Source organism: Saccoglossus kowalevskii, chromosome 18, assembly GCF_978046115.1.
Source record: "Saccoglossus kowalevskii chromosome 18, keSacKowa6.1, whole genome shotgun sequence".
In the NCBI taxonomy this organism is placed as follows: domain Eukaryota; kingdom Metazoa; phylum Hemichordata; class Enteropneusta; family Harrimaniidae; genus Saccoglossus; species Saccoglossus kowalevskii.
In genome coordinates, this window is record NC_140658.1 from 29,655,718 (window position 1) to 29,672,690 (window position 16,973).

The window sequence follows — 16,973 nt, forward strand, 5'->3', positions numbered from 1 at the left end:
TAATTTAAATCAAGCGGTATGGGTTACTGGTGCATTATGTGCCTGGGAACTGAATTAAATCTTGGGAAATCTAGATTTCAAGCCATTATATATCAAGGACTTTATATAGTGTTTGCAACATAATGAACTCACTACAACTCAACGCATTCTGGAAAAATGTAAACTATCAGTAGGTACAGTAGTGTTTACATGTCACTTCCGGTAGATACAGTAGTGTTGACATGTCGCTACCGGTAGATACAGTAGTGTTTACATGTCACTACCGGTAGATACAGTAGTGTTTACATGTCACTTCCGGTAGATACAGTAGTGTTTACATGTCGCTACCGATAGATACAGTAGTGTTTACATGTCGCTACCGGTAGATATAGTAGTGTTTACATGTCACTACCGATAGATACAGTAGTGTTTACATGTCGCTATCGGTAGATACAGTAGTGTTTACATGTCGCTACCGGTAGATACAGTAGTGTTTACATGTCACTACCGGTAGATACAGTAGTGTTTACATTTCACTACAGGTAGATACAGTAGTGTTTACATGTCGCTACCGATAGATGCAGTAGTGTTTACATGTCACTATCGGTAGATACAGTAGTGTTTACATGTCACTACCGGTAGATACAGTAGTGTTTACATGTCACTATCGGCAGATACAGTAGTGTTTACATGACACTACCAGTAGATACAATAGTGTTTACATGTCACTATCGGTAGATACAGTAGTGTTTACATGACACTACGGATAGATGCAGTAGTGTTTACATGTCACTACCGTTAGATACAGTAGTGTTTACATGACACTACCGATAGATACAGTAGTGTTTACATGACACTACCGGTAGATGCAGTAGTGTTTACATGTCACTATCGGTAGATACAGTAGTGTTTACATGACACTACCGATAGATGCAGTAGTGTTTACATGTCACTACCGTTAGATGCAGTAGTGTTTACATGACATTACCGATAGATGCAGTAGTGTTTACATGTCACTACCGGTAGATACAGTAGTGTTTACATGTCACTACCAATAGATGCAGTAGTGTTTACATGTTATTACCGGTAGATACAGTAGTGTTTACATGTCACTACCGGTAGATACAGTAGTGTTTACATGTTATTACCGGTAGATACAGTAGTGTTTACATGTCACTACCGGTAGATACAGTAGTGTTTACATGTCACTATCGGCAGATACAGTAGTGTTTACATGAAACTACCGATAGATGCAGTAGTGTTTACATGTCACTACCGGTAGATGCAGTAGTGTTTACATGTTTACATGTCACTACCGGTAGATACAGTAGTGTTTACATGTCACTACCGATAGATGCAGTAGTGTTTACATGTTATTACCGGTAGATACAGTAGTGTTTACATGACACTACCGGTAGATACAGTAGTGTTTACATGACACTACCGGTAGATACAGTAGTGTTCACATGACACTACCGGTAGATGCAGTAGTGTTTACATGACACTACCGTTAGATGCAGTAGTGTTCACATGACACTACCGGTAGATGCAGTAGTGTTTACATGACACTACCATTAGATGCAGTAGTGTTTACATGTCACTATCGGTAGATACAGTAGTGTTTACATGACACTACCGTTAGATGCAGTAGTGTTTACATGACACTACCGGTAGATGCAGTAGTGTTTACATGACACTACCGTTAGATGCAGTAGTGTTTACATGACACTACCGTTAGATGCAGTTGTGTTTACATGACACTACCGGTAGATGCAGTAGTGTTTACATGACACTACCGTTAGATGCAGTAGTGTTTACATGTCACTACCGTTAGATACAGTAGTGTTTACATGACACTACCGTTAGATGCAGTAGTGTTTACATGTCACTACCGGTAGATGCAGTAGTGTTTACATGTCACTACCGTTAGATACAGTAGTGTTTACATGTCACTACCGTTAGATGCAGTAGTGTTTACATGTTATTACCGGTATATACAGTAGTGTTTACATGACACTACCGTTAGATGCAGTAGTGTTTACATGACACTACTGGTAGATACAGTAGTGTTTACATGACACTACCGTTAGATACAGTAGTGTTTACATGTCACTACCGTTAGATGCAGTAGTGTTTACATGTCACTACCGTTAGATGCAGTAGTGTTTACATGTCACTACCGTTAGATGCAGTAGTGTTTACATGTCACTACCGTTAGATGCAGTAGTGTTTACATATCACTACCGTTAGATACAATAGTGTTTACATGTCACTACCGTTAGATGCAGTAGTGTTTACATGTCACTACCGTTAGATGCAGTAGTGTTTACATGTCACTACCGTTAGATGCAGTAGTGTTTACATGTCACTACCGTTAGATGCAGTAGTGTTTACATGTCACTATCGGTAGATACAGTAGTGTTTACATGTCACTACCGATAGATGCAGTAGTGTTTACATGTCACTACCGTTAGATACAGTAGTGTTTACATGTCACTACCGTTAGATGCAGTAGTGTTTACATGACACTACCGTTAGATGCAGTAGTGTTTACATGACACTACCGGTAGATACAGTAGTGTTTACATGACACTACCGGTAGATGCAGTAGTGTTTACATGACACTACCGGTAGATACAGTAGTGTTTACATGACACTACCGTTAGATGCAGTAGTGTTTACATGACACTACCGGTAGATACAGTAGTGTTTACATGACACTACCGTTAGATGCAGTAGTGTTTACATGACACTACCGTTAGATGCAGTAGTGTTTACATGACACTACCGGTAGATACAGTAGTGTTTACATGTCACTACCGGTAGATGCAGTAGTGTTTACATGTCACTACCGTTAGATACAGTAGTGTTTACATGTCACTACCGGTAGATACAGTAGTGTTTACATGTCACTACCGGTAGATGCAGTAGTGTTTACATGACACTACCGTTAGATGCAGTAGTGTTTACATGTCACTACCGGTAGATACAGTAGTGTTTACATGTCACTACCGTTAGATACAGTAGTGTTTACATGTCACTACCGTTAGATACAGTAGTGTTTACATGTCACTACCGTTAGATACAGTAGTGTTTACATGTCACTACCGGTAGATACAGTAGTGTTTACATGTCACTACCGTTAGATACAGTAGTGTTTACATGTCACTACCGTTAGATACAGTAGTGTTTACATGTCACTACCGGTAGATACAGTAGTGTTTACATGTCACTACCGTTAGATACAGTAGTGTTTACATGTCACTACCGTTAGATACAGTAGTGTTTACATGTCACTACCGGTAGATACAGTAGTGTTTACATGTCGCTACCGGTAGATACAGTAGTGTTTACATGTCACTACCGGTAGATACAGTAGTGTTTACATGTCGCTACCGGTAGATACAGTAGTGTTTACATGTCACTACCGGTAGATACAGTAGTGTTTACATGACACTACCGGTAGATACAGTAGTGTTTACATGTCACTACCGGTAGATACAGTCGTGTTTACATGTCACTACCGGTAGATACAGTAGTGTTTACATGTCACTACCGGTAGATACAGTAGTGTTTACATGTCACTACCGTTAGATACAGTAGTGTTTACATGTCACTACCGGTAGGTACAGTAGTGTTTACATGTCACTATAGGTAGATACATGTTTACATGTCACTACGTTTCCTTGATTTCTTGTTTATATGTAAACACATTTTTAATGCATATGTGTTTAGCATGACAAAAAGTATGGAAATAACTAAGCATTAGATAAATATGTTTCAAACGTTTTCTTAATGCGTTTTGACATTTGTCACTTCAATGGTAGCCAGAAATTACCTCTGCATATCTAAGCGGATTTGATGTGTTGAAAATATGTTTGTAATCTTTTTAATTGGATTCATGAAAATGACTATCACTGTATCACTGTTTTCCCCTTCATATTTCCTTTCAAAGTGCTAGTACTATTATAGTGGATTACCTTTGCTACTTTCAGTAACTGGGTTTATTGTTAGTGGGTTTTGACAAAAACGGGTTTGAAACTTTCGTTTGTCTTATTTGATAGGGAAGACCAATCCAGCATTGACATACTCTCTGGAAACACTCTACACATTCCAACTGTTTTTCCAACCCCAAAACTTGTTTGTATTCAAAATTAATTATGACAATGCATATTCATATTGAAACAAACTATGATAAAGGCAATAATATTATACAACAAAGGGCAAGGTCACCTATGTTCAACTATGCTTACCACAGGAATTTTGTTCGTTCTTAGCGGATGTTTTTTGTAAATTAAATGATTTTTATAGAAATTGTGAATGTGTGTAGTTTGGCACACATTCACCATGGCAACTGTTGACTGAAACAGTTCTGCGCTGATCTGTTTGGTCAAGCTTCGTAGCATGGCATACCTGCATATATGTCTCAGGTGAGAGATAGTTGTCCTAATGTACTACGTGCATTCAAATTAGATACTGTAATTGGAATTTCGAATTAATCTTCACCAATTTCGCTGAAGAAATGATTCAGTGAAAATTAAATCCAGCGAATATATTTTTTGCCTATATTTTACATTCAACTTGTCGAAAATCGGTGAAAATAAATTCCATGCAAAACACCCAAAAAATCTTAATACCAGTTGAAATATTTTTTTTACAGTAAGTGTATCTGGCAATATCCTTTCATTTGAACATATATTTACTTCCAACATATTAGTAATAAAAGTATTATTTGTACAGCTCCTTAGGAATGGCTAAGGGGTCAAATACCTTAGCCCGTGCTAAGAAAACGGTCGTGAACGCTTAGAGCTAAGTACAGATTAAATCTGGTCCGTTTTTAAGACCTGGTCTAGATCCTTAACGAAGTGTACGGGAACGCTTAGCTCAGACTGAGCTCCCAAAACGCTATTGTATTCAATGTTCATTTAGAAGATTTACTATTATACATAACTATTCATTTCGGTATGCCATTTCTGACATAGAGATATTGTTCTCGAGAATAAAAATGAAACGACGATGAGAATCTGTGCTACTTCCTGTTACTCTGAAATCTGCACTTTCGGAAATTGGTATTGTTTTGTAGCCGTATAAATAACATGAATACTAATTATCTTTTTTGCGTTCGTATCCCTATTAGGATTTTGAATAAAATGCAATACAGATGTGAAGAAAGACAAACGAATAAATTGAGAATAAAAAAAAACACAAGAAAATAAACAAAACTGACAAGCAAATTAAAGTACATGTAGAAAAATAATATATATAATGGTAAAATAAATTAGATAGTTGATAGATTGTGTTGGTGAATATTTGGTTTACTAATGCAAGTACATGACCTTATCTTAAAATAGCTGACTATAATGTTTTCAGTTTTTTCACTCTTGTTTTGAAACAGTTCTCTGTGTATTTTGCTATTAATTTGTATTATTGTTTTCTCATCTTTAATATTTAAAACATATTTTAGTTTTTTTTTTTAGTTTTTGATAAATGTGGGGTGATATCCCGCGTAAAGATCACATATTAACAGAAAATGTTCTTCGTCCTCTATGGCGTTATTTTCACAATATAGACATTTGCTGTCAGATATATCTGTGTTGTTATATCTCCCAGTCTCTATTTGTAGTATGTGAGCACTAATCCTCAATTTTGTCATTGATGACTTGTGATGAGTATTTTTGACTACATGTAAGTAGTTTTCAAAGCCAAAATCTGTTAAAGCACGGGCTAAGTATGTATACAATGTACCTTCCTAGTTTCTGTCGTACTGAGCGATGATAGTTAAAATGACTGAAGATTTTTGTATATTCTTAACAAGATTTGGCGTTCCTTCGCCCGTGCTAACTAATCACTGTTCCATCCCGTGCATGAACCGTACTCCGTGTAGCCATGGACGTACTAGAGTACGTACGTCTCTAGTACGTTCATGGTGTAGCGTAAACACTTCTTATATTACACGCAACACTTATAGCCATGGTTACTAGAAGTATGGACGTACGTAACCATGATATAGTATAGTAGGACTAGTAAAACCTTCCTCAAAATCTGCAACAGCAAAAAATATCGTTTCAAAGTTGCTCATTATATATTCCAAACCTATTTGAGGTATATACTAACACGGAAGGTAACCTTCCATGATACTAATTAAGACATCCAGTTACTTGTAACTCGCCTAAATGTTGGTCGTTTTTTAAAAAATCGTACACACCTGCAAAGGTCAACATGTTCAGAACGCATCTCCCGTTGTTTTAAAAATGTCCTGATCCGTTTTACGAAGAAATACTAGTACGCAATTTCCGAAGAAGCCCGAAGTGTGCAGAATATCCGGTGTTCGGTAAACTTCGTGGCGCACTTAGCATATACAATTAAGGTAGAGATGCAGTTTACCTGACAGGTATTTTAATTAGTTAATTAGGAAACCAAGATGACCTCCCTTGTCCACAAAACTATATATTTTCGGAAAGCTTATTGTATGAATTTTAAACTTTTGTTAGTATTTTATTTTTATGGACACTGTAGTTTGAAATATGCACAAAAATGTGCTTTTTTGGTCAAAAGTGATTTAAAAAAAATTAGCTTCTAAACCATGCTTCTGTTTCTTGTCAAAATTGGTTTATGAGTACATCTGTTTACTGTGAAGAAAGTGCCGTCTTGAAAACTGTCTACCAGTTGTCAATTTTGTAGGGCAGCAACTCAAATTTCACTATTTCAAGTTTATGCATAAATTAACATCCAGGCTAGTTGTCTGTACGATTGCTGTAACACTATTCAACTAAAAACAATGCCCCGGCAGCGTTTTGAAGATAAACACATTGTCAATCATTTGTGAAAATTTCAAAACAAAAGGTCAAAGCGTCTAGGAGCTATTTTTTTTTTAAAGTTCTGGAATGTCGACTAAAAAGAAGCTGAGATAATTGCTAATTTGCATAACAATTCACTTAGTAAGAAGTTTGCTAATGCTCATAATTAAAATGACTGTTACAGTTTCAAATTTAAATGTATTATCGTTTTGTAAAAAGTTAAATACAGTGCATAATATGGAGATCCCGTCATTTCTTTTTTTCACCATGTTTCTTTTTGATTATTTATGTACAGCCTTGCTAAATCTTGCTAAGCATTGAAAAGAGAGAATGTTTGCACCTGTTATCTATATTTTAAAATCGTTTTTAGAGTATGTTCCACTATTCACAATTCTACAAAATTTCAACAGTCTATAGCTAAGACGTTTTGGATAATAAAAAGCAAAAAAAAAAAATTCACTCCCAAGTGCCCACAAACCTGCATCTCTACCTTAAGCCGATTAACACCTTAAACAATAGGCGTTGCGAGTATGTTGTACTACTAGTCAGAGAGTAGGGTTAAGATTTTGATCCAATGGTGTATGTTTGCATATCGGATAGGCCCAATTGCTTTGATACTAGTACCCCCAGTACCATGGAACTATAAACCCATGGGTTTATAGTTCCATGCTAGTACACAGTATGGCAATAATTCATTCTGGAGTGGGAAATAGTGACTTTTTTGGCCAGTAGACGAAACACATTGACACACCATTATTATGGTAGGGTCATCTTACCATTGAACTCTTCTTAAGACAAAACGTCCGGCATTCGTCACTGCCCCGGGTCGCGATCGGCCATCAAAACTACCTTAAACCATGGAGCTAAATATTGACACACCGTTATTATGGTAAGGCCATCTTACCATTTAACTCTTCTTAAGACGAAACGTCCGAGGCCGAAACGTCCGGCATTCGTCACTGTCCCGGGTCGCGATCGGCCATCAAAACTACCTTAAAGCATAGAGCTAAATATTGACACACCGTTATTATGGTATGGCCATCTTACCATTGAACTCGTCTAAAGACGAAACGTCTGGCATTCGTCACTGTCCCGGGTCGCGATCGGCCATGAAAACTACCTTAAACCATGGAGCTAAATATTGACACACCGTTATTATGGTAAGGCCATCTTACCATTTAACTCTTCTTAAGACGAAACGTCCGAAGCCGAAACGTCCGGCATTCGTCACTGCCCCGGGTCGCGATCGGCCATCAAAACTACCTTAAAGCATAGAGCTAAATATTGACACACCGTTATTATGGTATGGCCATCTTACCATTGAACTCGTCTAAAGACGAAACGTCCGGCATTCGTCACTGTCCCGGGTCGCGATCGGCCATGAAAACTACCTTAAACCATGGAGCTAAATATTGACACACCGTTATTATGATATGGCCATTTTACCATTTATCTCGTCTAAAGACGAAACGTCCGAGGCTGAAACGTCCGGCATTCGTCACTGTCCCGGGTCGCGATCGGCCATCAAAACTACCTTAAAGCATAGAGCTAAATATTGACACACCGTTATTATGGTATGGCCATCTTACCATTGAACTCGTCTAAAGACGAAACGTCCGGCATTCGTCACTGTCCCGGGTCGCGATCGGCCATGAAAACTACCTTAAACCATGGAGCTAAATATTGACACACCGTTATTATGATACGGCCATCTTACTATTTAACTCGTCTAAAGACGAAACGTCCGAGGCCGAAACGTCCGGCATTCGTTACTGTCCCGGGTCGCGATCGGCCATCAAAACTACAGACTAGAGTTTTATTGTATAGCGTCTGCGCTGACCAACTACACAGAGAGTGTCGAACTTGATGTAACTTGAAATTTATTAACGGGTAATACTGACTTGGTTACGTTGGGTCACGATCCCGGTTATGATATCGCGTTAATTGGTATATCTCCATTACCTCTATCCGATCGTACTTTTCATGATACCGTCTTCAAAATTCGTCTAGGAAATGAATCTTTTAGGGAACAGTCCCTCAATAGGGAATGGACTGTGTTGAGGGTCTTCATATGCAAATACAGGCAATAATATTAATAGTTCTATGTTGTTTTGTGTCACATTATTGAACGATCGATCACCGTATTTATACTACAGGACCCATCTGCCTTGTTCCCATTGTAGTACTGACTGGAAAGTTGAAGATGTTGCCATGGACACCGACGTACATTGTATACGGAGTGCGGCACGTGCATGAGTGGCACTTGACTTTATGAAACTTGACAATGGCGGCAACGTGGCCTTGAGTCGAGTCCTCTGTTTAACCCCAAGTGGAAGCACTGTGAAGACTTCAAGTTGGGTTTCCGTAGTGAAGCAGCTGTCACGTACACGGGACGGTATTACAATTTATTCCAGTGACTCTTTGTTTGAACGGAGTTTTAATTTTGATACTTCACTGGCATCTTCATTGAATTAAATAAGTCTTCTCACAGTCCAGAGGGACTGTTATCTTCTTTACGGTAACTTTGTATCATTTATACTAAGTAAGTGTTAATGGCATAGTCGACAATCGTGTAAAGTGATTACATTCACAAACACCCTGGAAATGAATCTTATATTTATGTGTATTCCGACTATGATATTTCCACAATTTTATAGACTTTTTCTATGTAATTCAATAATAATTGAATTGAGTTCTCCATCACTGATCTCCAGTAGAGGGTCTGTGATTTAATCAAATACTCTGTAATCTCTTATGTTCTTGGTGTATATTCAATTTCTAAGAGCTTGTGAGGTTGCTTTACTTCACGGTAGTGATAATTTTCCTTATTTTTTTATTAACTTACTCTGTACATAGAACTACATGTGGTTCGTATAGTACTTCCATGCTCTGCGTTAATGTGTCCCTCAATGCATATACCAAAGCCAGTGGTCGAGATGCATACACTGACGGAAAACCTGAGTTAACTCACAGTCCCTCAAGGACTTGAGGGACTGTGGTTAACTGAAGGTCTGCAGGTGCTTGTGTTCTAGCGGGTCTGATTGGTGCTAGGATAGCATATATTATCATAATGCCTTCATGATAGGACGATGGTTACGCAGCCATGTCACCTAGTTCCAAACACGGAATACACATTGAATAGAAAAATACACTATATGTACCGCCAGCCTGAGCATGAACTGAGTTAAAGCTCATTGACGTTGCAATACTAGATTATGCGCTCTATCTTGCCTGAACCGGTGAATAATTCTAGCAGAGTGGGATAGATAAATGATTTGCGATTTGTAGTACACATGTGAAATTTACGAAAACGCGTCAAATAAAGATGACGGAATGCTTGCTATACCCGGCGACTAGAATCGCACGATGGCTAAGTCTCCAGTAGGTTAACATGTTTACGATACTATTTATAAATACCGCTTCACCTTACTGCATGTAGCACCGTGTCAGTCATGTGTCGCATCGCTTGCAATTCAATGTCAGGCAACAACGAACGCAGAGACGCGTTAGGGGCAATCCTGCGGCGGAACAATATATACAATAATGGGATGAGCAGTAAATACGATAAACGATCATTCGTGTCCGGGAATTGGTCACGGAAGGTGTGTTATTCGAATGAGAAAATGATAATATTATATTAGCAATCAAAAAAATATATATTCGGGCACTTAAGTAATGATTAATCTACTGATGGTATTAGTAACATGTTGTGGGCTATGACTGGTGTGGTATCATAACCTTGCCTTCACTTTGCGTTGAATATGCATGCGCATGCCCAGAAGAGCCGCTCATCCGTACCTGATCCATCTTGTTGTACTGGCACATGTTTCGTACCACACATACAAATCAAGCAGCAAAAGAGTCGAAATCGCAACAGCTGTGACTGGACATAACCTTCGTAGGATTATATTCTTTGTTTCCGTTCTCTAGTCCTGTGAGTTTGTTGTTTCTTCAACTAATAAACTTGGTAACCGGAAACCTGTCCGGAATCTTGCGTTGTGACATGCAGGCATCCTGCCAGTCATTATTTTTAATGTAGGAACTCACGTGACGAGACATGTTTGTGAACTATTTATTAGGTTTATTGTATTTAAAAGTTTTCCGAAAAAACTGAACAAGCGGTATATAAAAGTAACTTCCGGTGACGAAACGTGTACCGTCTTGAACGTTCTGTGTCTATGAAACCCCTATATTGTTTCGCATTCATGCCGTGTGATAACACTGCATGGAAAGACGTTCCTTGATCTCAACAATTAGCTACGCAATATTCAGTGTAATGCTGAAATTTCTAGATTTGTGGTATAAACCCAGTCACTGTACCGAAAGTTTCAGAGCCTTTACAAGAAAGAACGAGAAATCATGATCAAGAATATTAAATACAATAAAAGCAAGTTGGAGACGGATGACGAACAACTTACAGATATACTAAAAAGTACAAATGACAAACTAATCATTGAGCTAGGAAAATTCATCCACACTTGTTTCAAATTACGACAAGAAAAAATCCTAAAATGCCAGATGCCACAACCAACCAACCACCAAATATTTTTTTTTTTCCTCTTCTTTTCTTTATTCAATTGTCTGTGAATTTCTTGTATTTTTTTTTTTGCTATCTTTTTGTATTATATGTACTTTATTGTATTTTCAACTAAGATCCCATTTCGGGATACGGTTTCAATAAAGATTATTATTATAACACTTACAGCGTAAGACATATGTGCGCAACTTGAACGGGTTTGCAGGTTAAATTTCCTAAATTGTTTTTCGATGTCAAGGACAACTGTATTCGCGTTTAATTTATTTCAAAGTGAGTACTCACAATATCTGTCGAATTTTAGTCAGTTTAGTTGTTATACCTTTTTTAGCTCTACTTTCAAGATGGCCTCATTATGAGATTGTGTGCATATTTACGTCTTTTGTGAGACTAATGTCGTGAATGCAGGATTTTGAGATCCTTATCTTTTTAATTACGCCGGCGTTTTCCAGTGAGAACACGATGTTGGCGGCGGTTGGTTGTTATATCGATCTCAGCTCCTATGCGATGCAAGATCAAGCTCGAAATCATGGTTATTCCTTGACCGATCTAGAGCTATATCGATATAAAGTGCAGTGCCTGTAAATTAGGATTTATCGTGACAATAGGGTACTGTACCTCCATAGTCGGAACAACCGCAAGAGGCATAGTTGACCACGTGATACTGTCACGTGAAAATATTATCAATACGCGCATTGACAAAAAGTATGGAAAGAGTTCTCTTTGTGCCCACACAAACATTCACACCGAATCTTAACTCTAACCCTACCCCTACCCTCTAGTTGGGTACACAAGAAACGCTTTCTAAAAGCAAGAAGTAAGTTTCCTCAATTTAGATATACATGTACTAGTAATTCACAAATGACTGTGAACGAGTATTCTACTCTGTCCGGTTTCTGTACACGTTCGTACTCGTTTCAGCCAAGCTTCAAGTTGGTGTACGAATTTGTTTAAACACATATCGAACAACTTAGTGATTTGTTTAAATGATCACATCGAGACCCGACTGTATACACAATACAAGAATAAGTATCTCGTTAAAAAAACTAATAGGCAGGCAACCACAATAAAATAAGTGATGATGACATATTGATAGGGGTGTGGTGATGATAAATACATTGGTTTTATTTAAATATTATGTTAATGAGACAGCAACACCTTGAAATTTGAGTTCCCTGCGACAACTTCCGAATCATTGTCTTGTATTTCACTTCAAGTTTATTTCTTTTTCGGGACATGACATATATCTAATTGACCACTGAAAGTTGTTCCTTATTACTGTTATTATTATTCAGTAATATTAGGTAAAAGATCTATAATGATTGTATATTGTTAGACATATTTATATGTTATTCTTGAAAAATCCTCGTTTGTCGTTTACGTGGTTTACATCGGTCGAATATTTCCGTCTGATCGTTTTTGGCATCTATACATTATTCACTGGCAATATTTTTTGCGTTATTAAATTATTTAACGGAAATTCGAAACTGATTCACAAAATAATTATTTTTATCTGAGTCAGGCGCATCTCGAATGAATCGATTAGCTTTCAAGCAAGCCCACTTTAATGTGACCAGATTCCCCTTACTCCACGGAGCCTACTTCAACAACAAAGTATATATTAACTATGTATGCGGATATTCGATCTAATAATTAGGGACGGAATTATTATAACATTTCAAGTTGTTTCTATATAAGTTTTATATAATTATTGATTTGGGCACACGCGTCATCAACTTTTCGAGTTCTCACCAGTACGAACAACTGTCTAAAACATGTACATTTTTGGAACAATTTATGTTTCATAAAAACAAAAATATTTTTCATTAAAATTTCCGAGACAACACTACCCATAAATATCCATCTTATGGCTACATAATACCAAGCGGAATTTTGAGATATGCTGTGAGACTATCTTACCATAAGAACCACGTGTGTTCAACCGGTGTTTTGTCTGAATCGCTGTGAGCATTATATAATATCTGGGGTTTTGTGAACAAAGACGTAAAAGAAAACCGTACGGAAACTGATCTTCCGTTTTTAATGATATTGGTAACCAATTCAGCTCTGATTGGTAAATACGTCTGTACTAATATACCATACATTATGAAATGTGTACATGCGTATCGAGTGATATAAGCATGAACGCTTCATTAAACCAGAGTGTCCCGGGTATCCTGAGTAGAAACCATGTGCAGCTTACACACAGAATAATTTACCATATAGACGGCTGGCTTATAGTGGACGTGTACACATGGTCTCGGCATTGTGCATATATGCTTCTAAAACCAGCCTCCTGCCTCACACTACAATAAGTATGGAGCTCCGGGTATATTTACCCAGTTGCACTGAACGCCGCTTTCGATTGATATATTTGCCCTTCCTTTTTTGACATAAAAAAGTTGCGGGTATAACACGGTATTACAGTCGATGTGTTCACCCGTAACATGGGCCCCGTGGCCAGCTGTTCGCCCAGCAGTAAAACGAGATTTTCATCGTTCTGAGTAGCGAGCACGTGGCATGTGGGCATGCTCGCGCCTAAGATGATGAAGTCGACTTTGTTAACTTTAAAACAGTGTTCCCGAGGTTGTTCCACGTTGTAATTTGCATTTCCATTCCTAAAACATAGGGACTGTTTTAAAACCAATAAATATATTTGTTGAGCTATTGATATGCTCAGTAAACCGATCAATAGTCAATAATCACTCGGACCAATCGAGGTGTACACCAATTCAGGATCATGAGGGCGTCGATGATTTGTGGGATTTGAGAATTAGCGTGAACTCGCCATGCAACAAAACCCGACGTATGATGATTAGTTGAAGAAAAGAAATCACAAACAGAAATAATATTTCACACCTTGTTTTTTTTTAATTCGCTCTTTTGTGAGAAAAAAAAAAACATTGACATGTCACGGATAGCGAAATAAATAAATAAATAACTAAATTTATCGTGGTATAAATAAATAAATACGAAAAAGTAATATGTATTAACTTCAGCAAATGCGTGATTACTGTTAAAAGGCTGGTGGTCGTTGCCATAACAACATGAATAGATTATTAGCCGAACAATCATGGCGACACTGAGCTCTCTGTTCAGCTCCCATTAAATAATCGTGTTTGGCTAAATTGTGAACCAAGTTATTGCTTTAAAATTGACTCAGTTCTGTAAAATTAAACGGTATTTTTGGCAGCATATGTTAGCATTAGTTGGAAAAAAATCTTTCAAATTGTACATGATTTTAAAAGCAAATGGAAAATTATTCAAAATGGCGACCGTGGAAAAACGCACAATAGGAAAAATTGCTAAAACGTTTCTACAAAGGATAAAAGCTATAAAAATATTACAAAAGAATAATTAAATGTATTACTAAAATATGGAAATCAAAAGAAAATCACTAAATCGGAAGCTTATGTAATAAAAAGGTATATTGCAACGTGTGGGGCACGTAAGGTTATTCAAAAAAGCTGTTATCACTAAAATCAAAAATATTAGTATCAGTCAACTTAATAGTTTCCTGATATATTGCACAGTAGTGGGCCCGTCTGGGATTTTAACTTCAAGTAAACTTGAAAATCGCAGAGTTAAATATCAACAATTCTATTCTATTCTACTGATCTATTTACTACCTATATCATATATATATATTTATAATAAACGTATTCATTGTTCTACCCAAGGTGTATAAATAGGTATGAGTCGCGGCCATTTTGCTTTTCGTCGCGCTGAACACACTGATGTAAAATCTCCAAATACTGCTCCTAGCTCGTCGCTTCTCTTATAAATTCTATAAGTCGATTTGGCAAGTAAAGTTTTTCTAACAATTTCTCGTCTTTAACATGTGCAATGATGACTGCTCGGCATCGGTCCTGTAGTGATGTATAACTGCGGCGCGATCTGATCAAAGTCATTTCGGTTTTCGCTGCCGTTGATGAAATGATAGGAAAGATGTCTTCTTTTATCTTTTTAAAACCTTCAAATGCAACGCCCAATGTTTCCCCGTCTTTGAAGTAGCTTAAAGTTCCCTGGACTCCGTCAAACAAAATGCCGATCGTTGTAGGTTCATTTTCCCGGAAAGGTTTTGTGTAAATTTTGCTCTCACCTCTGTTCCATAGAAGTCCTTTGTGCGATAGTCCCCAGCTTTCTTCGTTCTCTCCCAACAAATTAACAAATGCATCAACATGAAGGCGAGCTCTTTTCGTACCCACACCGAACATCATACTCGTGCCAAATATCCTCTGCGACACGTCGATTTCCCAGTAATGTCTGCCGTTATTCAGCGCGTCATTCCCTCGTACTGCCGCAGTGCCATTCGACCAGTTTGGATGGAAAAGAACACTTTGATTTCGCTTCCCAAACACTTTTACTTCGTGTGACTTGTCCCGTTTGTTCCAGCACCAGTTGTCGCTGCAACTATCAGGTAGATTATACGGCATGCTTTTCCCTTTAAAGCTGCTGGCCCGGATCAGCGTCGACGATCTAGCAGCGAAGAGAGGCAATCTAGTCTTCGCTCCTTGTTCATCGGAGTGTGATCTCGTTCCTTGGCTTCCCACTGCTATGTGCAATCCGTCAAAGTTGGTGATTCTGTGTTCTAACTGCGCAAGGTGCTTCTACTTTATAGGGGGAGTGTTTCCGGGCGATCTTTTGTCATTCAATCGTTCCCCATTTGTTGTTATTGTTTACACACGTCTTATCGTGGCGTGTGGCTGGCACGCGTCACTGTGTACACAGTCCGATTTGATTGGTCGACACTACAATGAAACGAAACAACAAAAGAAATGTGGCATACGGGTAACCCTCGTTACCGGCTCGCTTCAACAGCTGTTGCACTGCCTCGTTCAAAATCGGTTTTAAAAACACTATCTACTTCGTATATCGTCAAAAAATTGCATGAAAACTGTGTTTTATTGTTTTTACAAACCACCGGAAAATGTATAACCAGTGGACGTTCTTGTTTGAACACGTTGAAATTGGAAGCAATACATTAACAAGATCATCGGAAGTACTGTAGTGTGAACGAGGCGACATTTTTTATGCTAATTAGCCGGTAAATATTCGGTGCTAATAAGTTTTCAGGGACGATACTCGAAAGAAAAGCAGTAATCTGCGTGGTAAAGTAAAACAACTTGACCACACGACTTTATCAGGATAAGTTTCTGACCATCTAAAACAATTGAGTAAGTCATCATGATGGTTTTAGGGGGATTATCTCGCGGCGACAGGTGTACAGAACTCGAACGTAGCAGTAGCACGGAGAGCAACTTTTCGCTTAATAAACCCAGTGTCTGCTCAATGAGAAAATTAGAATTATGATAATTTAAGGGCGTTGTTTCACCGCTTCGTGCTTTGTCGTTGTTAGTAAGCACTGGTACAGGTGCGAGTAATGGGAATATGCCGTACGCTAACTTTTCCACAGATGCCAGGATTACTGATCTACTTTTTATAACTTCGTAAAATCGTAAACGTGACTGCTTTTGCACTGGTCACCTTTATTTGTCTTTATGGTTTTGTTATGAATGGCGCAAGTCTTTCATCATGATAATGTCTCCATGCATGCATGAGTTGCTACGGTCTTCCTGGGTCTTGCCTCCAGTTTATGCAACAACTACATACAACTACTACTACTTTGTACTTTGTAGTTCCATGATTGAAAAATCGACGCG

General features: G+C 38.0%; 1 protein-coding gene across 1 annotated transcript; it reads right to left on the reverse strand.

The window, feature by feature from the left end:
• Positions 1-14,156: 14,156 nt before the first annotated feature.
• Positions 14,157-16,005, reverse strand: LOC100368794 (SPRY domain-containing SOCS box protein 3-like). Its single transcript, XM_002737527.4, has one exon. It carries the CDS (start codon positions 15,744-15,746, stop codon positions 15,072-15,074), a length of 675 nt encoding a protein of 224 aa, XP_002737573.1. The 5' UTR covers positions 15,747-16,005; the 3' UTR covers positions 14,157-15,071.
• Between the last annotated feature and the right edge of the window lie 968 nt (positions 16,006-16,973).

Excerpts from the sequence above, each read along its gene's own strand:
- LOC100368794 (XM_002737527.4), bottom strand. The coding sequence starts at position 15,746 with ATGCCGTATAATCTACCTGATAGTTGCAGCGACAACTGGTGCTGGAAC.